General features: G+C 39.8%; 1 protein-coding gene across 3 annotated transcripts in view; it reads left to right on the top strand.

Moving 5' to 3' along the window:
* The window catches only part of NEBL (nebulette), a 410,755-nt gene that overhangs the window by 358,505 nt on the left and 28,681 nt on the right, over positions 1–23,569 (top strand). Inside the window, exons 17-25 of one of the 3 annotated variants that reach the window (XM_007526302.3) lie at positions 578–670; positions 4,507–4,599; positions 8,252–8,344; positions 9,978–10,070; positions 11,841–11,939; positions 13,449–13,553; positions 14,403–14,574; positions 15,783–15,875; positions 17,106–17,255. In XM_007526302.3, coding sequence (XP_007526364.1) covers positions 578–670; positions 4,507–4,599; positions 8,252–8,344; positions 9,978–10,070; positions 11,841–11,939; positions 13,449–13,553; positions 14,403–14,574; positions 15,783–15,875; positions 17,106–17,255 — 991 coding nt within the window. The remainder of the gene's footprint in view (positions 1–577; positions 671–4,506; positions 4,600–8,251; positions 8,345–9,977; positions 10,071–11,840; positions 11,940–13,448; positions 13,554–14,402; positions 14,575–15,782; positions 15,876–17,105; positions 17,256–23,569) is intronic. The other 2 variants (XM_060192259.1, XM_007526311.3) reach the window with 2 other exon arrangements.

Raw genomic sequence — 23,569 nt, 5'->3', positions numbered from 1 at the left:
TATATGCTGGTCAGGTACCACAATGGTCTTTTCTTTCTCCTTTTTGTTTTTAACCTGGGTACTGCTCAGCTCTGATTTATGGTGGTGCTGGAAATTGAACCTGGGAGCTCAGAGCCTCAGGCAAATAAGGTTTTCTCTCTCTCTTTTTTTTTTTGCATAAATGTTATGCTGTCTCCCCAGCCCTAGATATGCTAGGAAATGGAATCCCCCACTGGAAGGAAAGAGGAGTGATAAAGGCTGTTTTGGCTTCTGTCACCCATGATTCCATGATAATCCAGATTTCCAAATTTTTTTTGGGGGGGGAGGCACATGCCTGTAGAAGTTTCTCCATGTCTTCAAGAGTTTAGTGGTTTACCACACATCAAGGGAAGGAGCAGTTCCATCTTTATATACCTTCCCTATTACACTATTTTTCTGTAGAGATTCTTTGTTTAATGTGGCATCATCGCTCATAAGTAGAAACTATATTCACACTACTTTAGAACTTGAGAAGTTGTCTTTCTTTTTTTAAGCAGTGGAACTAGAACTTGAATTGTAATAAGCTTATAGTTATTTTTTTCCTCCTCGTGAAATAAAGGTATTTTATAAGAAAGAAATAGGAGCTGGCACAGCAGTAAAAGATACCCCGGAGATTGAACGGGTGAAGAAAAACCAGCAGAATATCAGTTCAGTAAGTAGCATTAATTATCCTTTCCAAGAGTAAACACAAGCTAGACAAATGTTCTTTACTAAACAGGCTGCCTTTCTCTTTTATTCTTCACTTTGTTGAAATGCTATTTCATCAAATATCAAAGGTTTAACTTTTTGAAGGAAATAGTAGCCTTGTTCCCCTTTAACTTAAAGCATTGTTTCATCTTGATATAACATAGTGCTTAAGTGATAGATCACTTTAATAGTAATGAAATCTGGGATTAGATTTCCTTTTTTGAACAGTATTTTAACTGTATTGAATTTTTCAGGGAAAGAATAAATTTTAGTACCTTTCCACCATTCGGAGGAAAGAAATTTACCCTGATAGAATGATTACAGCCACTAAAACAGTTACTTGCTGACTTAAGAGAAGGTTCTGAAGGCCCCATTTGCCTAATAAGTCAAGTCTAGCTTCAAGCGAAGGAAAGAATACACCTTCACTATAATTTGTAAAATAACTTATGCTCCCGTTCCTCTTGAGCTTTCAAGGAAGATAGAAGAAGAGCTCAGATCTGTGGGTAAAAGCTTCTTCATTAAGGGAACTGGGCACCAGCGCCTGGTTAAGCGCAGTGTGAAGAGCAAGGATCTGGGTTTGAGCCCTGCTCCCCACCTGCAGGGGTCTGCTTCACAAGTAGTGAAGCAGGTCTGCAGGTGTCTGTATTTCTGTCTCCCTCTCTTCTCTCTGTCCTATCCAATAAAAATAATAATAACAAAGGGAAAAAACTCCACCAGGAGCAGTGAATATGTAGTGTTGGCACTGAGCCCAAGCGATAACTCTGTAGACAAAACAAAAACAAAAATCACTCCATTCAGAGTTTGACTTTCACAATTTCACTCTTACCAATAAGCATTCTTGTATGCATATTTACTGTGCTCAGTTTCTTCATAAGGCATTACATAAAGGATTTTTCCTTAAGTTTTCATTTTTGACCTTCACCCTTAGAGGCGATGCCTGGTAGAGCCTTTAAGTTATCCAAGTAGAACTGCCTTGATTAGTCTCATCTGTCAGTAACTCTATTCTAGATTACCACTGTGCATTGGTATTGCTAATGCTGCAATCACTAATGCTGTGGTGAAGCATGCTTCCAAGTGGATTTATAAAAAGTCTGCAGAACAAAAATGCATGAGGGGCGACCCTTTAAAAGGAAAGCTTCAGAAGGACCTTGGGATGAGGATGCATCACTGTGTTCTGATCCACCATGCTGGAACCTGTGCAAACACACTGCTCTCACAGAGAAATTGGTTTGGCAGAGGAATGTAAAATGTTTGTTTCCCTTACTTCCCAATGATAATATACCCATCAGTGTACTGGGCTATAATGTTATAAATGTTATGTAGTCTGCAGCTCTATTGCCTACAGTGAAATGGCTCTGCTGTTTTGATTAGTTTAGAGTTGTATGGGGGGAAAAAAAAACTGTTCATCTTTAATCATGTTTAGCTTCTCACCCGAGGAAAATCACAGGGTAGTACAGTATATAATTTCTTCCCCCAGCCTCTCATTGCCTCCTCTAGCAAACACTAAATGCACAGTTCTGTGTCTCTATGAGGCTGGGCCATAAATGCCTGCTTAGTATTCAAATGGAAAGTTGCCCTTTCAAGATTAGCTAGATCTGTCAAACCCAGATACGATTCTCTAACATTTAAAGATCTCGACATTTTCCACCTCCAGAGTACAAGCCTTTTTTTTAGCTATTAGTTTTCTCTCTTAAGAGCTGTTTTAAAATCTTATTTAGAGGTAGTCTGTCTCAATGGACTTTCAGTTTAACTCTTTTGGGTTTCCACTATTATGGATGGGCACTGTTAGTTGTGTTACATTCTCAGATGCTAACTGAACTCTCTGGGTACCATTCCCTTATGGGCGAAGCATGGATTTCAGCCTCAGTCATTTTCAGAACTATCCAGTGAGCTCTAAAACACGTTTTATGTAGATTTAAGTTCTAACTAAGTTTCAGCATACATGTGCTTCTGTGTATACACACACACACACACACACACACACACACACACATATCCTTTTTCTTGAACACAATCTTCAATGAATTTTTTTGACAAATTAAAAGGCCACCTGAAAAGAGTACATGTTTGTTGGGGGCTACATGCCTCTAAACAGATTTGAAGGAGGAGTTTTTGAAGGCAATGGAAGCCGGTATAGAGGTGTATTTTAACTTTCTGTGATTATGCAGATAGAAGATACCTCCTTGCATCCTGTCATTGAGTAGGTCCTCTACAGTGATCAGGACACAGGGATCTTTACTTTTAATACATGTACCTTTTATTGTGCCATTTAACCTTCTTCCTGTTCTGGGCTATTGAGTATTTGTACTCAGATAAGCAGTGTTCTTAAGACTCTCCAATTAACTCAGTGTGATTTTAAATATATTACAGGTGTTAATTTAAATATTAATTTAAGTTAGATAGGCAGGTTAAATACACATAGTACAAAGTGCGAGAATACTGGTTTGAGCTGCCAGATCCCCACCTGCAAGGGGGTCACTTCACAAGTGGTGAAGCAGGTCTGCAGGTATCCGTCTTTCTCCCTCTCTGTCTTCTCCTCCCCTCTCAGTTTTTCTCTGTCCTATCCAAAAAATTGAAAAAAATGGCCACAGGAGCAATGAATTTGTAGTACAAGCAATGAGTCCCAGTAATAACCCTGGAGGCAAAATAAATAAATGAATATTAATTTAATATTGATTTCAATATATTATACATGTTAATTTAAGAGAAACTGCTTTTCAGATAAAGTATATTACATAAGGTCATTTCCAAGCCTTTTGCATCTTCCTAATGCTAACATCTTTTTTTTTTTTTTTTTTTTTGCCTCCAGGGTTATTGCTGGGCCTTGGTGCCTGTGCCATGAATCCAGTGCTCCTGGACGCTATTTTTTCCCTTTTGTTGCCATTGTTGTTGTTGTTATTGCTGTTGTTGTTGAATAGGACAGAGAGAAATGGAGAGAGGAGGGGAAGACAGAGAGGGGGAGAGAAAGACAGACACCTGCAGACCTGCTTCACTGCCTGTGAAGCGACTCCCCTGCAGGTGGGGAGCCGGGGGCTCAAACCAGAATCCTTACACCAGTCCTTGCCCTTCGCGCCATGTGAACTTAACCTGCTGTGCTACTGCCTGACCCCTGATAGCATCTATTTTATATGCAAAATTTTCTTATTTTAATTAAAATATTGTACAGTGATGAATAGTTGTATAAATATGTGTCGGCTGCTAAGCAGAGAAGAGAGAGAGAGAGAGAGAGAGAGAGAGAGAGAGAGAGAGAGGAGATCCAGAACGGAGAGGGAACACAATTCTTTATTTGTGCTGGCACCTTAGAGTTGGGTGAGAGCGCAGTGGTTCAGGCCACGTGGAGCTAGCCAAAATGGCTGCCTCGCGCAGCAACCTTCCCTGCATCTAATCACCAAAGTGAAAAGTGAGCAAGAGAGAGAGGGGCGGAAGAAGAATGGCTTTATAGGGCAAAAACTGGGAGTGATGAGCCAGGACAGGATTGGTTGGGAAGGGTACTTTGAGAATATCGTATTAACTCTTGAGGGAACTGGCACTAGCCTGAGGGGACAACATGGCAGAACAGGTGCTCTGAGAATGTCCCAACTCTCGCAGGGACTGGCACTGGCCTGAGGGGACATCTGCACAGCAAATATGGATTTATTTGCATATTAGCAAAGCATCAGATAAGATAAAAGTTTGTGTTCCTTTGAAGGAATGTTAATGTTGACATTTTATAATGCAATAGTTAGAAATGAAAAAAAATTTTTTTTCTCAGCTTTGAGTTGAATAAAGACTCATGTTATTTTTCTATTATGAATTACACAGGTGAAATACAAGGAAGACATGAAACAGGCAACAGCCATCTCTGATCCACCAGAGCTGAAGCGAGTGAAAGAAAATCAGAAGAATCTCAGCAATGTGTGATCATGTTTAAGTATTTTCTTTCCTATTTCATTGGCTGTCAGTCTGCAGTGAGAACATGACACCTGTACAAATGGAGTCCCATTACAGCAAACCCAGACTGGAAAGCCAGCTCCTAACAGAGGGGGAGGATTTCTTTTTTCTTTTTTCTTTCTTTTTCTTTTGCCACCAGGATTATTACTGGGGCCCAATTCCTGAGTGAGGAATCCACTGCTTCTTGAGGCCAATCTTCCCATCTTCTGTTTATTTAATAGAACAGAGAGAAAAATGAAAAAAGAGAGGGAAGTAGAAAGGGACAGAGAAAGAAAGAAGATACCTGTAATAATGCTTCACTGCTCATGAAGTGTCCTCTTACACCTGCAGCTGGGAAAAGGGGGTTTGAACCTGCATCCTTGCACATGGTAACATGTTTGCTCAACTGGGTGTGCCACTGCCTAGTCCTTCACACTTTTATTTCAGGATTACCCCGTGCTGTGTGTGCCTGTGAAGACATTTCACTGAATGCCAGCTCTGATCTTGTTATTTAGAGAGGAGATAAGAGTTGAGGGACACATTTTCTGTACCCTAAGATTAGGACTATGAGAACTGTAAGAGAAACAGATGTAGCAATAAATAATGATTATGCTTTGTTTGAGTGGCACACAAAAACTGATGCTTATCAGATGTTTTCTATATTTTTGAGTACTTTATACGCAGTATCTTATTTAATAACAAATAATTCCTCTTGAAAAATGCTGTGGGGGCAGTAGAGATAGCATAATGAAGGGCCAGGCGGTGGTGCACCTGGTTAAGCATACACATTACAGTGCATAAGGACACAAGTTCAAGACCTTGGTCCCCACCTTCAGGGGAAAGCTTCATAAGTGGTGAGGCAGGGCTGCATGTGTCTCTATGTCTTTCTCACTCACTATCTCCCACTCCTCTCTCAATTTCTTTCTGTCTCTATCCAATAAGTAAATAAATATGTCAGACTCTCTGTGTGGAGAGGCCTCTTCCCAGGCACAAACTCCTGGCTTACCCACTCTGTTGCATACCAGATGCAGGGTCCCAGAAAGAATGTTCCCAGGCAGTAGGAGTGAGCCGACTGGATCTCTCCCTGTTTTTGTAGCTAGAGACATAATCAGAGATCACCAGGGGAATGTTTCATGAACAATCCTTTTATTAAACAGCAAAGTAGGGTGTATAAGGCCTTGTAGGGGGATGTAAGTTATCAATTCCATATATGGTTTGGAAGAAGAGGGACAAAGAGAAATAGGGGGTTGAGAAAAGGTCAGAGCATTCCTAGCAAATGTTGAACAAGGGGTTTAGTTGATCAAAGGAACGGAGGAAGTAGGGTTATCAATAACCAGCAGACAGAGAGGAGCCTTAAGAGAGGAGATGGATCATGTAAGATTAAAAGAACCGGAGGAGGTGGAGGAGTAAGGAGAATGTTCTTGGTTATAGTTTGACAGAGCAGAACAATGATGTATGAGCCATATATGATCAGAGAAGATGAACTTCTATTAACCTCTGAGTAAAGGAACCAACTGGTTTGAGAACAAGGAAATGGGCTGCATGTAGAGTCTTTTGTGAAGCAGGGAGGCTTACAGAGGAGACGTTTTCGGGTGGTCATTTTCCTCCATGCTCAATCTCAAGTAGAGAGAGACTGACAGAAAGGTCATGCCATCCAGGCACCCACTTTTCAGTGGGAGGTCCCACACCATGCTCAACCATGCCTCACAATTTCCTCACATAAATAAAAATAAAGTTTGAAAAAAAGGTAGTATAATGTTATGAAAAAAGATTATCTTGCCTGAGGCTGTAAAGTCCCAGAAATACAAGAGAAGGAACATTGTGCCTAGGAGGAGGAAAGCCCTTGGAGGATGAGTATTTGAGTTAGAACTTGAAGAATTCGTAAATGATGGGGGTGGATTTCATGAGGAAGGTCCTTCCTAGCTGCGTACACTGATTATGTTTAGCATCCCAGCATTGTTCACAAAGGGGGAGGTTCTGTGTGATGAGTACAAGGTAGCAGGAGATGGTGATTCAGATCTCAAGAAGGCATTGGGGGCCCCATACTGTCCCCACAGAAGGTCTTATATGGTCTTGTGTAGTTTTGCTTTTGCCTGTCAAAATTCATTTGATAGGGGCCAAGCAGTGGCCAACCCAGTGGGGTGCACATGTCATTACCCTGGTTCAGAATCCAGAATCAAGGATACAGGTTCCCCACTGTCAGAGGAGCTTCACAAGTAGTGAAGCAGTGCTGCAGGTGTCTTTCTGTCTCCCTCCCATCCCCTTACTTCTCTATCAAAACAAAAATAAAAACAAAGGGAAAAATAAACATTGTTGTCAAGAGTGGTAGATTTGCCATGTAGCCACTGAGCCCCAGTGATACCCTGGTGACAATTAAAGAAAAATAAATCCATCTGATAGAAGAAAAAGTCCTATCTTGTTTCTCTGTGTCAGGTGCTCTTTGTTTCCAGATTGTTGTGGAACTACTGGAAAAGCTGATCCCCCCAGCTAAGAAATAGCTCTCCCTGCCATAGGCCAAGAGGACTCTCAGGATACCAGTCAGCACAGGCAAAGATAGAGCACAGAGCTAGAACTTTGAATTTCAGATGTCACTTTATTGATAGTCTGTCTCTAAAGTGTAATGCTAATGATGCCTTTATGACAAGGACACATAATTACAGAATTGTTCTTTTTTTTTTTTTAAAAGATTTCTTCTTCTTCTTCTTATTTGCTACCAGAATTATTGCTGGGGCTCAGTGTCTGTATAGTTCCTCTGTTTCTCATGGCCTTTTTTTTTCTTTTTTAAAAATTAAAATTAAACCTTACTTTAATTATAAGACAGAGAAATTGAGAGGGAAGGGGAAAATAGAGAGGGAGAAAGAGATACCTGCATCATTACTTCACCATTCAGATGGCTTCTGCTCTGCAAGTGGGGACTTGAGGTGTGAACCCAGGTCCTAGCATACAATCATGTGTGCACTCCATGTGGAGCATCTGCCCAGCCCATATTTATTTTTTATGAGAGAGAGCTATAGAGAGATAGGAAGGAATAGTGCACTGATCACTCCTGCATGGGATAGTGTACTGAGCACCTCCTGCATGGAAAGTGCTGGGAACTGGACTTGGGGCTGCTGGGGTCTCAGGCTTACAAATCCTGTGCTCTAGCACTGAACTCCCCCCTCAGCTGAAAGTATTTGTTTTTTAACTCCTTTTTTATTCAATGTAAAATACAAATACCATGAAATTTGCCATTGTTGACTATAAAGCAGGGAGCTCTAAGGCAAGTCAAAATTGACCATTTGTATTACAGGATTATTCTTTCAAAATATAAAATGGTAATGTGATCAATGTCACTTTAATGCTATGAAGAAGTGAGTTTGGAGGATGGGTCCTTTATCATTACTATAAGATCAAACTTGGAGAGACCACCAGGAAATGATGCTATTTGATGAATAATCACCAAAGATGAAGTCCCAAACATTTGGATTAAAAACATGCTTAGAGTCAGGACGATAATGTCTATTTGCAATACGGCTTCACTGTGCAGTCCTAATGGAGATCTAAATTAATGAATGGCTCTTGTTTCTTTTGACCTGCTGCAGTGTATCGGTGCACATGTCCTTCCTGTAACCCCACTGTCTTGTATCTTGTCTCCCAGCTCCAGTATAAAGGGCGCTACTACAAGGCTACTCCAGTGAGCTCTACACCAGAGATAGAGAGAGTGAGGAGGAACCAGGAGCAGCTGAGTATGGCAAGTGCTTTCTGTACATGTTGATCCTTCACAGCACCCCCTGAAAAGCTTTAGACCCATTATACACTTGGATTATCCTTTGCTCTTTCACATATTGAAGGTGCCCAGTGGCTCTCCCATATAAGAGGAGGAAGCTCAGGACTGTGATATAACTTAGCCATGCTTTTTACTTGTGGTAGCTTCATTAAGTACCCTTACTATGCCAGGCATTGTTCTGGACTTTGCTATACAGAGATGGATAAGACTCAGTTCTTGTTTTCACAGACTCCATGGTCTAGTGAGTGAATCTCTAAACATATGTGCAGGCAGAACTGGAGCTGTTTTTGCTCAGTGAAATAAGTAAGGAGATATAAACAAATTATTGGATGGTTTCACACAAATGTGCAATGTAGGGAATTGAACTACATGATGTTAAAAAGAAAAGAAAAAGGAAAGGAAAGGAAAGAAAAGAAAAGAAAAGAAAAGAAAAGAAAAGAAAAGAAAAGAAAAGAAAAGAAAAGAAAAAATAGCCAACCAGTCACTTCAGACTTTGTGAGAACTATGGGGGTTATGGTTGGGGTTGGGGGTGGAGACACCGAACTTTGTTGGTAGGTGCAGTGCGGGACAATATCTCTACTATTTGTAGTCCTGTAAACCACTATTAAGTCACTAATAAAAAGATAAAAATAAAAATACATTTGGGGGAGGATGTCGAGAGTATAGTCCCTCTATACTAAAAAAAAGCAGTGGTCAATCTGAGAAGAAATGGTTATATATTAGAGTAAAGTAGAGCTGGCTTTTCTGGAGTTCTGAGATAATAATGCCAGAGCAGGACATTTTATAAATAGAATGGAGAACATAATTCAGTCACTCAAGAGTCTATTGCTAACGAAGCAATAATGACAGTTGACAATGTGGTACTTCTTCTGTGGACCCTGCTCTAAACACTTGCTGTGAGCCCAGGAGGTGAGCACCACTCAGTTCTCTGGTTTGGAGATGTGGGAAAGTGAGCAAAGGACCCTTAGTTTATAAGGGAAGAGCTAAGATTTGGACCCAGGCCTCACAGAATTAGGAAATTACTTCTGACGATACCTTCCCATAGTTATTTTCTGTGTTTCTGATCTTTCTATGTAACTGTAACCAATGGAACACTAGCCTTTTTCTAAAACAGGCAATTTTGAGAGGATTTAAAGTTTAAGAAGAAAATTAACCTGTATTCTGTTTCTTCCTCATGCGGTCTCTGGAAGTTGGTGGGAGTGAGGGAACTTTAGCTTCTTTTGAAAGCAGAAGTTCTGGGGTCAAAAAGAGAGCACATGGCTTTCCCTGCCTGCCAAGGTGATGTTTGCTATAGTTCTCCTGTAGTGACTTCATTACAATGTTTTCCCTTTATATCTGCATTGCTTTTAGCTACGGAATGTGCATTTAGTTTTGGTATGAACAGAAAATATGTATTTAAAAATGATTTTATTAAGAAGCACAGCCACTTGGTGCTTGCTTAGATGAATCGTAACCCAAGCCCAAGTGAACAGGAAGGTTGAAGTTTACCTATTGTGAAAAGACGGGTAAAGAGATACAGTTAATTTTGAGGCTCATTCTTTGTGGCATCGGGGTGGAAACCATTCTGTCATTGATTGAAATCCTTACTTCTCCACAGATAAAATACAGAGGTGAGAAGAAACAAGCAACAACCATCTCTGATCCGCCAGAGCTGAAGCGAGTGAAAGAAAACCAGAAGAACATCAGCAATGTGTGATCTTAGCAACTTTCTCCTTATTGCCAAACTTCTTGTCCATGTTTACATTTTCATAGCCTGGTGTAGAAATTCTGCTCTCAGTTAACTATCAGGTTGAAAGGTTTCAAAGTCTTGTGTTCCCAGTGACTACCAGCATGACTTAAAAAACAAATTTATTAGTGACTTAATATTGATTTACAAAATTACAAGATAGCAGGGATATAATTCCACAGCTTAAACACCACCACATTTCTGTGTCCCCATTCCCACCTTGGAAATTGCATTCATTCTAAGATCACAGATATGGGTTGACTGTTATTTCTATAACTATCTGTCTGTCTGTCTATCTATCTATCTATCTATCTATCTATCTATCTATATATTTGCTTATATTTTTTTCCATATGATTCTGCCTTCTCTTCCTTTCTAAGTCACATCTACTACTTATGAGTGTCTTCCCAACCCCCCCCCCCCCGGTCCTTATGGAATTGGAGTTCAGAGTCCTCTGGTCATTTTCCCCTAACATTTAACCCTCTGGGAATACGGACCAAAATTCCTTATGGGCTGCAGAAGGTGGAAGGTCTGGTTTCTGTAATTGCTTCTTCAGTGGACATGAACATTGGCAGGTCGATCCTTACCCAGCCTGTTTCTGTCTTTCCCTAGTGGAAATGAATACAATGGAGGACCTGGGGCTTGAACCCCAGACTTTGCACAAGGCAGTATGCACACTCTGCTGTGTGTACTATCACTCTGCTCCTACCAGCATGATTTTTATCTCCCCTCTTACCTTATCTTCGTGCAGTGGTTCCCCTGAAGTGTACAGTGGTAACTCGTAGTATCCTAATTCTATAGATAAGCCTTCTCACTCCCATATCATAACACATTCTTGCCCTCTCACCCTGCACCATCTCCCAGCAATTGGCAGTTTAGTTTCGGACCATGTCTGAGGAGAAATGCTTCAGTGAGAAAGCTGATAGGACTATAGGACAGAAGCATTTTAGAGACACTTGATAGAGAGAGGTCTGTTAGTTTCTACATAGACTCCAACCTCTGACTTGCTCTGCTAAGTCCCTTCCTCTTATGTAACCTATGGATGTACTTCACTGAGTGAATCTTTTCGTGAGGTCATTAACATATAGATTGGGTTCTTCGGAAGAGGAAATTTGGAAATCTGTTACATTCAAAGAAATCTTTCTTTCTTTAGACCTTTAGAGGCATTTGAGCAGACTATAGAGCACAGGCAGGCTGTTGTTTGGATCTTTTCCTAATAAAAGTAATTTGGAGTGGGAGATGCTCCTCTTGCCCCTAGTGCATCTAGAGTCACACTGGACGTGACTCTATTGCTATCCAAAATGAAGATGACTATTGAGGACAGATGCAGTGATGGGAAGCATGCTATCCTGTTGGATGACCTTGGATACCCCTTTAAGGGCATCTTTCTAAACTTCTGCTGCATTTAGTTACTAATTGCCATTCTACAGGGGTAGAAAAACTCCAGTGTCTGTAATAACATTTTTTAAATAAATGTCTTTATGATGAAAGACTTGTTACAACTGTACTGATGGTATGTCCATATATTCGAGCCCATCCATTTGGACACATAGTCACTGTAGTGTTGTATGGATCATAGTAGTGTGACGCATGATAGAAGCTTTAAAGTAGAGTAGCAACCTTTTTTTTTTTCTTCCAGTTTCTTCAACTTGCCCCTTAGAATAAGCAGAGGAGATTCTCAATGAGCTGAATCAATTCACAATCCTCTTTTTCTTCTCTTCTCTGAAATGATAGGTTTGTTATAAAGGTCAAGGTCAACTGGGAAGAGCTACAGCTTTAAGTGTAACTCCTGAAATGGAAAGAGTAAAGAAGAACCAAGACAATATCAGTTCGGCAAGTGATTTTATTCATATTGGACAATCACAAAAGATCCACATGTGTCCTTTATTATTTACTAGAAGTCCTGTTTCTTTTTTTCTTGTGGAAATCTATTTTTGAAAAGCATTTGTGATATGTGCACTAAGTATTCATTTTCCAGGTGAAATGTTAATAACAATAACAATTCCAAATGATTCACATTTTCTTACAACCTCTCTTACTGGTATTTCCAGGTGAGACCAAAAATTATAGTTTAAAATTTTGTCATATTTATGTAAACAATGACTCATGTTATATTAGCCATTGACTTTAGACGATGTAAAAATATTTTATGTATAAGCTAAACAACTGTCAACCTGGGCATGTAGACCACAGACTGTTACATCCTTTTAGCAAAACCAATTAAAAACTGAGTTATGGGGGGCTGGGCGGTAGTGCACTGGGTTAAGCACATAGTGCAAAGCCAGAGGACCTATGCAATGATCCAGGTGGGTCACTACACAAGCAATGAAGCAGGTCTGCAGGTGTCTACTTTTCTCTCTCGGCCCCTCTCTGTCTTCCCCTCTTCTTTCAATGGAAAAGATGGCTGTCAGGAGCAGTGGATTCTTAGTGTAGGAATGGAGCATGCAGCCCAGTGATAACCAACCCTGGAGGCAAAAAACAAACAAACAAACAAAAAAAAAACCCTGACTTAATACTCTGAGTAAAGACTTAAGAAAAGAACATCCCATATATTTAATACAGAAACTAGTTACCCATTCAAGTCCTATGGAGCATACTCAGGATCTCACTTAGACATTGTGCCTCTCTGGGTGAGTGTTAGGGCTTTAACTCCTAATCACCCATGTGACGTCAGGTCTGCAGCAGTTGGTTGCTTCATCTCCTACATAAACAGCCTCACAAAGAGCTGTGCTGTGATGCTCAGCTTCCAGAATAGCTCTGTGTTCTGGGTTCAGCATTTGAGTTCCACAGTTGACAGCCTCCTGTTATTGTTTCTGTCCAGAGATGCTAACTGTATTAAACAGAAAAGCCTTTCAGCTCTGAAGCTAAATGTATTTAATAGAGAAAGAAACCAAATTTGTTTCTCATTGTTTCTGATTTTCAACAGAAGAGAAAAGTGAGGAGAAATGGAGGGCATCTTGGGATGCATTCTCATCAGTGCTGGGCCCCCCAAAAGGGGATATAGAAACACAAGAGTAAATTTAGACTCCATTTCTTTTTTGATTCTCTGCTGACTTGAAGTATGTTGGACACCATCATTGTTAGTGGATATTGACCATTCACTGAGTTGTTTTTAGTGGAGAAAGAAATTTGATTCATTTTTTCTTTCAGCCTTCCTTACAAGACATTTGAGAGTAAAATTTAATATCATTCATCTAGAATGAAGTGTAATTTAATAAACCAATCTCCCAGAAAATGACTTAAATTATGTAGCCCTTTTCACTTACTTGGAAATTTTGAATAAGTTGTAAAACATTTTAATTGTAATTATCTTACAAGTATATTCTACTATTTACTTTGCAGGTAAAATATACCCAGGACCAAAAGCAGATGAAAGGTAGACCAAGTCTAATTCTAGATACACCTGGTCTGAGACATGTCAAAGAAGCACAGAATCATATTTCAATGGTAGGGGACAACCAAGTCCTCCTCCTAAGGACTAAAACTTACTAAGGAGTGGCAACACACGTATACCAATGACATAGTGCACCATTAATCTGGATAACTAACAAAACATGGCAATGCTAACGGGCTCATGAGGGCACTAAAATGGACTGGGAATGCTTTGTCTAATAAAATGGTTTTTTTCTCAGTGATATTTTGGTGTGTCTTTATTTCTAACATGTACATAAATGCATTTGGTGAAGAGCCTCTCCGTTTAATTTATAGATGAACTTCGGTGTTTTTGCATGTTACAAAGAACATTCTTTAAATGTATGTTAAATTGTACAGTTGGTAGTTTCTATAATAATTTAGTTGAGCAATCATCACCAGTTTCAGATCATGAAAAAAATGTATGTGTGAAGTATATAAGGTTTTCTAGCTATATACAAAATTTTATGTATAACTATTTGCAGCTCACTTAATCTAATTTTAAATAATATTCTCTCAGAAAACTGTATGAAATAGTTTTATTGCATATTAAGCTGTGGCTATGTTAATACATTTATAGGGAGGATTAAAAATGTAACTTTTAGAACTCTACCTATATCTAGATTTATATAAAATTTGAGAGAACAGCTAACCCTAATGATTAAAAAAGTTTTTTTTTCTGTTTGTGAAAAGACCAGTCTTCCATTTCTAATTCTTGGACACTGAAGTTTCAACACTGTTATTACAACAGCTGGAAGAGACACATCCATGTCACAAATGATCCATAAGCTACTCGGTCCTTGTTGTAATAAAAAGTAGTTTGGAGAGCTGTGCAACAACCATGACGTTTCACTTTGCATTGATACTGATTTTTCTCCTTTTCAGGTAAAATACCATGAAGATTTTGAAAAGACAAAGGGGAGAGGTTTTACTCCAGTTGTGGATGACCCCGTGATGGAGCGAGTGCGGAAGAACACCCAGGTGGTCAGTGATGCCGCCTATAAGGGCGTCCACCCTCACATTGTGGAGATGGACCGACGGCCTGGAATTATTGTAGGTAAGCTGACGTCCTTCTCTGGCAAGTCTGCACCTCAGGGAGATCATCTTTGCCTCCACTTTAGGACTTACCTTCTTACTCCTCTCATTCTGGCTCATGTGATGCTGAGGACTGAATTCTGGACCTCATCCTTGAGAGTTCAAACCATTATCTCCTGGTCCACAGTAAGAGCTAAGTAAAATTAATTACAAGCCTCTCCAGTTCTTTAATGATAGTAAGCCCTCACTTGTTGAGAGGTTCTTGGGAAAAATGCAGTGTTCAGGAAAACAAAGTAAAGTGAAAGTAGGTCCTCAAGTAATGTCACTTCTTTGTTGTTCATTCTTGTTTCATTTGATGAATCATTCATTATTTCATTATAACATTTGATGGGTAAAAGAATAATGCTGAACATTGAGCAAAATGATGATAGTCTGGAACCTGTTGTAATTGATTTTACTCAAGTCCCATTTCTACCATGTGTCCATAACCAGGTTTTTATTTCCCTGTGTTTTGCACAGCACCATACAGATCTTTTACGCAACTGATAGCCATCAGCTGAAGAAACTGATAAGCCCAGAAGTTATTAGTTATATTTGAATTTTGCCAACAACTGAAATGAAAGAGCACATAAATTTGCACAGTGTGATAATTAACAATAGCATGTGACTGAATCTCTGCTTCTCTGATAGCAGGAAGCTCTTCCTTATTCTTCGTTCCATGCTCTGATGGCCCTTTGCTCATGCCACATCTTCTAGTTCTTTCCTAATAAGTGCATCTGATGGGGTTAGTGCACACTCAGCCCCTGGCAGCGGAAAGCAGACTTGCTGCTTGTCCACATTTCAAGCATTTGTTTGAGAAACCACCTCTTATTTGATCCCTGTGAATGAATCATTCATATGGCCTTAATCAGAAGTGTGGATTGAATGTTTTACCTGCTTCAGTGGGCAGACTAACTAAGCAGTGGGGGCGCAGCAATTGTCTGTTGTGCACATGTGTTGGGGAAAAAGTCACAGGCTCCCCTGGAAGGTCCTTGAAAAAAAAATAAAGGAACTGCAACTTAAATGTAGATATGACAGTCCTCCCTTCTCCTGAGTTGACAGCACAGTGGGTCTGCTTCTTTAACCTGTGTTTTCTAAGTGCAGTCCTTTGCAGGCTTTGGCCAGGCTCTCCTTGATACTTTTTTTTTTTTAATTCATTCTTGATTTGTTGTTTCTTCCTCTGGGTGAAAGACCTCAAAGTCTGGCGCACAGATCCTGGCTCTATCTTCGACATTGATCCCCTGGAAGACAATATTCAGTCTAGAAGTCTTCATATGCTCACTGGTACTGCTTGTGTTTTTGAGTTTCTTTCTTTTGTTTTTAAACATAGTTTGGGGCTGAAAGTGAAATTACATTGCACTGAGAGGTAGAGGCCCACTGTGTCAACTGTAAAATGCACATCTGAAAGTTGACGCAAAAACCAAAAAAGCTCTCTGCTGCTTTAAAATATCACTAATCATTTATAAAACATAAGTCGCAGAAGGACTGCTTAATATATCCTAGATTGGTTTGTTCTAGATTCATTTTAAAAGGTGTCCAGAGCTTACTTACATCTGCTTTTTATTAGTGTATATGATTTTATAGGTTTTCTGGGCTTACAAATGCAGTTACTTGGATTGCACTGAACCATTGAGACATAAAGGAGATTTGTTTCATGAAAAATACAGTTTCAGTCCTTTAAAGGTAGATTTAAAGAAGCATATAAAACAGTGGGGAGGTTTGCTATATAGCATCAGTAAATGTCTTAAAATAAAATAGGCTTTCAACTATCTTTAAGATTGATTTCTAAAATTTTTATAATGCAAAATTTATAGTTTATGTAAGAAGTTTGTTTGACTTTGAACTTAGGCTACATGTTTATAATTAAAGGCAAAAGCTGAATGGTTTGGACATTTGGGTATAGCAATAATAGCATGGTTTGACATTTCAGACTTTCAGACTGTATTTAGCAAACTCAAAGTTTGACAGCCATGCAGCTATTATAAACAATATAAATAGATACATCATGTCATCTAGGGCTTGCTCTACTGCTGGTTTCTCTTCTCAATTTAATTGTTGACATTAATAAAATAAAATGCCCATAGCAACACAGGGATTCTAATACTTTTATACTCAATTTAGTGCATCTAATCAGTCAGACTATGTCATTTAATTTTCAAAAATAAATGAAAAATCAACAAATACCACATGTTTGATGATACTTGAAAGCATTTATTTATAATCAAATGTTATGCTTGATAGAAATTTATTTATTTGCTAGCAGAGTCTTAGTTTTTGCTCATTTCCCACCTTCTTCCTTATCTTTAAAAATCTAGATTAAAAACCAGGGATAAATGTCATTTATTTAGTTGATGCAACATGTGCTGAAATGTGGGAATTGGTGACCACAGTGTATCGTAGCTGAGCTTTGGGATTAAATAAGGATGTTGTTAAACTTTCATGTAGATTTGTGTTTGTTTGTTTTATTCTTCAAGCCGTTTACTTACCAGCATAACTATTTTTCCTCCAATATAGAAAAGGCAAGTCATTATAGGAGACACCGGTCTCAGTCTCTTTCCAGCAGTACTTTTGGGACAGGGCTGGGTGATGACAAGTCAGAGCTATCGGAGGCTTACCCTAGCTTTTCCTGCTGCAGTGAGGTCACAAGACCATCTGAAGATGGAGGTATCAAACACTTGCCATGCCCAAAGAAAACTAACTTACCCATTACAGTTTATCCCAGGCGTGCCTTTAACACGTTTCTGCACCTTAAAACAATTTTAGCTGGGGCTTATTTGAATATTTTTAATTGTGTTTAGAAAGTCAACTCCTTTTTATTCTTTTTAACTACTAATCTACAGTTTTTGCATGTTTGTTTTTCTGCTCTTTTTCTCACTGTGAATGAAATTTTGGTAGTGAAAGGCCTTGGGGCTTGTTACTATGAGTCTGTTTCATAAGGGCTGCATTTGAAAGATATGGCCATACTGAAAACTTGAGTTCCCTGAGTTTGTATCTGATTTCTATCAAGGAAAATCAATTTGTGGTTACAGTTGAGTCACCAAAAGGTCATGATGAATATGTGTGCGTGTGTTCTGTGTGTTTATTTTTACTTTAATATACAGCTGCAAGAAGAAATTGACTATGATACTTAGGATATGTATTGTTGATTGATTTTTTTTAAACATTTTTACTAGTGATTCAATATTGACTTACAAAATTATAAGATATTAGAGGTATAATTCCATAATGATCCCACCACCAGAGTTCTGTTTCCTGACCCCCTCCACTGGAAACTGCATAGTTCTCCCTAGGTCACAGATATGGGTTGACTTTCTATCTATAACTATATTTAGGATGTATATTTGCTTTAATAAAACTCTATTCAGTTCTAGCTTATGGTGGTGCCATGAACTAAATCTGGGACCTCAGACCTCCAGTATGCAAGTCTTTTGTGTAACTATTATGCTACCCCCAAGTCTTTGGTATACTAGGTTGTTGGGAAAATTATGACATATTTTTGCATAGAGAAACATAGAAAAAAATACATCAATATTTTTTTAACCAGAGGAAAACACTGTTGATCATCAATAATCTTCTTTTTAAAAAATATATTTGTTTTTATTTTAATGAGTGGGAGATACAGAGAAAAAGAGAAAGATCAGAACACTGCACATATCTTGCTTATAGTGGTGTGGGGGGATTGAACCTGAGACTTTGAAAGATTTCATGAAGACATGAAAATCTTTTTGCATAACCACTATGCTATCTCCTCCTACCCAATAAGCATCTCTATACTTTAGATATCCATATTTTTTTCTACTTGCTCTTATTCCCCCCCCCCCCTTTTTAAAAATTAACTCTTGGCTTCTATATTTCTGTGAGAAACCAGTGCCATAGCAAAAAAGGGCGTGAGAGGACTCAAGTATATGGGTGGGTCCATCTAAAAGGATGGTAGAAATAGGGGAGATACAAATGTTTCAAACTCCACATTAATAATTCTGACGGCCTGCTGAACCCAGGTTGAAGAGGGAAGAAAGCACAGGATAGCTCACCTATTACAGCTCACTTCCTGTCTGAGGCCCTGTGTCCTAGTCCTAGCCACTCCTGTGGAGCTCCACAGATAGTGTTGCTCTGTCTGTTCATGAAAAGCATTGTCCAGAGAGGCTGGTTATTGGTACTTTAAGAAGGGAGGGTACACCCCTTCATGTACCAATAAGGAGCCTCTGGATGAGGCTACCTAGGAGGTAGCAAAATGGCTAGAGCAAGGGTGGGGATAGATAGCATAATGGTTATACAGACCTGCTCTTATTTTCTGCATTCAAGTTTTTTGATCTAGAACTTTAATTGATACTGTTTGAGATATTAAATGAATTCTGCTGATCAAGCTGATATTAAAGGTCATGGCTAAGGTGTTGTCTCGCCCCATTCCAGTTACGTTTTAGTGCCTTGGGAAGGAGGGGGGACAACAGCATGTAGAACAGAAAGAACACTGGATTTTCTTTTCTACTGCAAAGGCCATATTGTTGCAGTCCCTAGGCAGGACATTTGATGGTGAGCAGCTCAACATCTCATGGGAAAAAAAAAAGAAATGTGACTAGAGACCTGATGAAACTATGAAAGCTCTCGTAACTGTGCAGTTGTCCTCTGCATTTGTCAGGAAAAAAAACACATTGGAGAATAACACTGGTTATATTCTGTACATCTGAAATTATGCTTTTATACTGGTCTTAACTCGTAGTAAGTTCTTTTTTTTATTGTTGTTGTTATTGATGTCCTTGTTGTTGGATAGGAGAGAGAGAAATGGAGAGAGGAGGGGAAGACAGAGAAAGAGAGAGAGAAAGATAGACACCTGCAGACCTGCTTCACCGCCTGTGAATCGACTCCCCTACAGGTTGGGAGCCGGGGGCTCGAAACAGGATCCTCATGCCGGTTCTTGTGCTTTGCGCCACCTGCGCTTAACCCTCTGTGCTACTGCCTGACTCCCAGTGTAAGTTCTTAAGGCTAGCCTTTTTCTATGACACTAATGAAATGTTTGTAAACTAGTTTTACTCTCATATAGGTAAGATATGCCTCAGGGATCTCCCCTTTCTATGCCTTTTTTTTTTTTCCTTAACAAAAGTTTCTGTAACTACTTGAGGTTTTGTTTTGATCCAAAACAAACACAACAAAATTTGACAAATTCTATTTATGTGTTCAGACTTCAGCAAACTGGAGTTGCTCTTGTCTCCCCAGTGCAATGTGCCTTAGAGGCTTGGTTTCAACATCCATTCATTTATTCACCAGATATTTCTGCAGTTCTCTTTGTACACTAGTCAAAAGCTTGTGTCTGAGGGTGCATGCAGCAGTGAACAAAAGAGACATACATCTGTTCCAAAGGACTTGAAATCTGGTGGGGGGAGCCTGACATGAAGCAGATAACTTGCCTAAGTGATATATAATTATGGCCAGAGTGGAGGCCAGAAGATACATAGCAGGGAAATTTTATCTGGCCATAATGTCAGAGACACCTTCCCCAGGAAAGATTTGAGCTGAGATGTGATTCAAACTGCAAGTTACTTGGCTAAGAGGATGTTGAAAGCAAAATAGATCTTGTAGACACAACACAGCACTGAGATGATGTGTCAGTACAGTTCAAATAGGGGTTATATTCTGTACATCTGAAATTATATTTTACACTAGTCTTAACTCAGTAGTAAGTTCTTTTTTATATTGTTGTAGTTATTGTTGTTGTTATTGATGTCGTTGTTGGGTAGGAGAGAGAGAAATGAAGAGAAGAGGGGAACACAGAGAGAGGAGGAGAAAGATAGACACCTGCAGACCTGCTTCAACACCTGTGAATCGACTCCCCTGCAGGTGGGGAGCTGGGGGCTCGAACCAGGGTCCTTAAGCCGGTTCTTGTACTTTGCACCACTCGTGCTTAACCCGCTGCGCTACCGCCTGACTCCCAGTAGGCAGAGTTCAGAGGAGAATATTGTGCTGTAGATAAATGTGGAAGTCATGAGGAGATCTTGGGTGACTCTGCAAAAGGCAGTAGTTCTGGAGACCCCCCTCTCCCCTCCTGCAGATGGCTCACTAGACAAAATCCAGGTGCTCTTGCCCAAATGCCAGCCTCTCCTCCAAGTCCATGCTGCTGGCTTAACCTTTTTCTGTTCTCAAACCATTGCTCTGTTTTCCCCCAATTATAGCAAGAACACTTTACACTATGCCATGTTGAATGACAAAATGTATTCATAGAAAGAAAATATACATAAAGATTTCTGTATTTGTTCTAGAATTTGACCAAGAGTAACACTTGATTGAGAAGGAATAATTACATTTTGCTAAATGGAGGAATTTCAGATTCCATAAAAGGTGATAACAGGGAGATTCTGGGTAGGAAGGGTTCTCATAGTCACTCAGCTAATGCCTTGTAAGAAGGGTTGACTTGGTCAGGGGAACAGCATAATGGTTCTGCAAAAGACTTCCATGCCTTAGGCTCTGAGATCCCACCATAAGCCAAAGCTGAGCAGTGCTCTGTTTCTCTCTTATCTATCTCATTAAAATAAATAAAATATACTTTTTAAAAAAGGACTGACTTCTTTGGAGGAATTTATGAATTGCCTTCTTTCTCAGTCACCTCTTAAGAAGTCAAGATGCGGGAGTTGGGCGGTAGTGCAGCGGGTTAAGCATACATGTCATGAAGTGCAAGGACTGGCATAAGTATCCTGGTTTGAGCCCCGGCTCCCTACCTGCAGGAGAGTCACTTCACAAGCAGTGAAGCATGTCTTCAGGTGTCTTTCTCTCCCCTTCTCTGTCTTCCCCTCCTCTCTCCATTTCTCTGTCCTATCCAACAACAACGATATTAATAATAACTACAACAGTAAAACAACAAGGGCAACAAAAGGGAATAAATAAATATTTTAAAAAATGTCAAGATGCTCTGCCTTTGATGGCATTTGCTATTTTGGAAAATAGATTGAGTTATGAAGTAAAAATAAAGTTGTCCTAATGAGTTTTTGTGTGTGTGTGATTTTTTTTTTTTGTCTCCAGGGTTATTGCTGGGGCTCAGTGCCTGCACTATAAGTCCACTGTTCCTAGAGGCCATTTCCCCCATTTTGTTGCCTTTGTTGTTGTTATTGTTGTTGTTGTTGGATAAGAAAGAGAGAAATCAAAAGAGGAGAGGAAGATAGAGAGGGGGAGAGAAAGACACCTGCAGACCTGCTTCACCACCTGTGAAGAGACTCCCCTGCAGGTAGGAAGCTGGAGGCTTGAACCAGGATCCCTACACTGGTCCTTGCACTTTGTGCCATGTGCACTTAACCTGGTGCCTAGGGCCTCCCCTAATGAGTTTTATAAAATAAACATAAGTGGTCATATACACATAGATATTTGAGTTGGTTCAAAAATATTTTTAGAATACTTGGCAATATGCTCTTAGTTTCATTTAAGGAGAGGCAAGGCATGCTCTACCAATCAACATTAGTGTCTATATTCAAGTTAGTAACACCAGGCCTTTTATATTCAAAACTACTTTCCCACTTTTCACCTTCTCCCTTAAATTCTGCTACTTCTCTGGCATCCCAGCTTACAAGTAGATACTGCAGCAAAGTCAGACTCTTTGGAGTGATTCACAACTCTAGTCTTTACTTCAGATAGTGCAACTAGTAAATTAGCAAATCTCCCTAGTTCGACCAGGGAAGAAAATTCTAGTTTATGACTGGTGTTTCCTCAGTCCCATGTCAGCTGCCACCACATCCATCCATACTTTTCTCTCTGCCCCACCCTCCCTTCATTATCAGTGACTTCCTGACAGGTTTCCTGCTTCAACTCTTGACAGCCCTAGGTACTAACCCCTCTGATTTCATCAGTTCTCCACCCAACAGGACAAAGTGTCTGCTGAAGCATAAATGAGATCATGTCACTCTTCTGATGCCATTTCATTCTGAGTATCACCTAGCTCTTCACCATTGTCTGTTTCCTGCTCACCTCATCTGAGCAATGGCCACTTCCTCCTATTATCAATACAATTTCCCCATATTGGTGTCTCTGCTTCTCTCAGACCTTCCAAGAAAGAGCCTCTGGGCCTTTGCACTTAAAATTCTTCACAACACTCCACCTCTCTCCCCACCCGGGGTCTTCTTCCCCCTCATGCCTCCCACAGGCATCCCCACTCCCATGTTTCTGCTCAGGTGGCACTTTCTTAGAGACCCTCTCTCACTACTACACATCAGTCGATGTCTCTTTCTGTATTGGCCACTCTATCCACCTTGATTTTTCTTTACTTCACAGCACTTGACACCACCTGGGAAGCTCTATATTGTTTCTTTTATTTAATGTAGTGCTAGGAAATGAATCTAAGGTCTTAGGCATGTGGAGTATCATTGCTTAGCACTCTCCCTGGCCCCATTTTTTGTGACCCTAGAATTGTCTGTGGAACAGGAGCTTGAACCCAGTCCTCACACATGAGAGGCATGTGCTCTACTTTGTGAGCTATCGCCTGATTCCTATAAATTTGTTTGCTTGTGTATCTGCGCTCCTATGCAACAGAAGCTCTACTACAGCAAGGAGGTGGCCGATGCTCAACTGCTCTATTTACACCCAAATCTTGGAAATAGAACTCTGTATATATTTGGTGAGTGGGTGTGAACTGGCCAGATTAATACTAAAAAATTTTTAAAAACTAGAACCACACATATAGGTATGTGTATGTTAATGTTTAAAAGATGAAATTCAGTAGTAGGAGGCTTTCAAGGAAATTTTCCACTCTTATTTTGTTATGTTTCAATGACATTAAAGCATAGCTGGAAGAAAACCTAAGGTGGAAACACTCCCCGTGTTGTATTTGTCCTGCTAGGGAAGAGAAGACGTAGCATCCATGACTTCTGGCCTGCTTTGAAATGTAGGGTCCTCTCTGAAATGTGTGCAATGCCGGGGCCCTGGCAGGGAGGTGCTGATTGACTGCTTAGAAGGAGAAAGCTTTTATAGTGATGACAGCAGTTGGATGAAAACCTTTAGTGTCA

This window comes from Erinaceus europaeus, chromosome 6, assembly GCF_950295315.1.
Source record: "Erinaceus europaeus chromosome 6, mEriEur2.1, whole genome shotgun sequence".
Taxonomy (NCBI): Eukaryota; Metazoa; Chordata; class Mammalia; order Eulipotyphla; family Erinaceidae; genus Erinaceus; species Erinaceus europaeus.
Note: the sequence above shows the minus strand (reverse complement) of the source record. Positions and strands in the feature narration are given on the sequence as shown.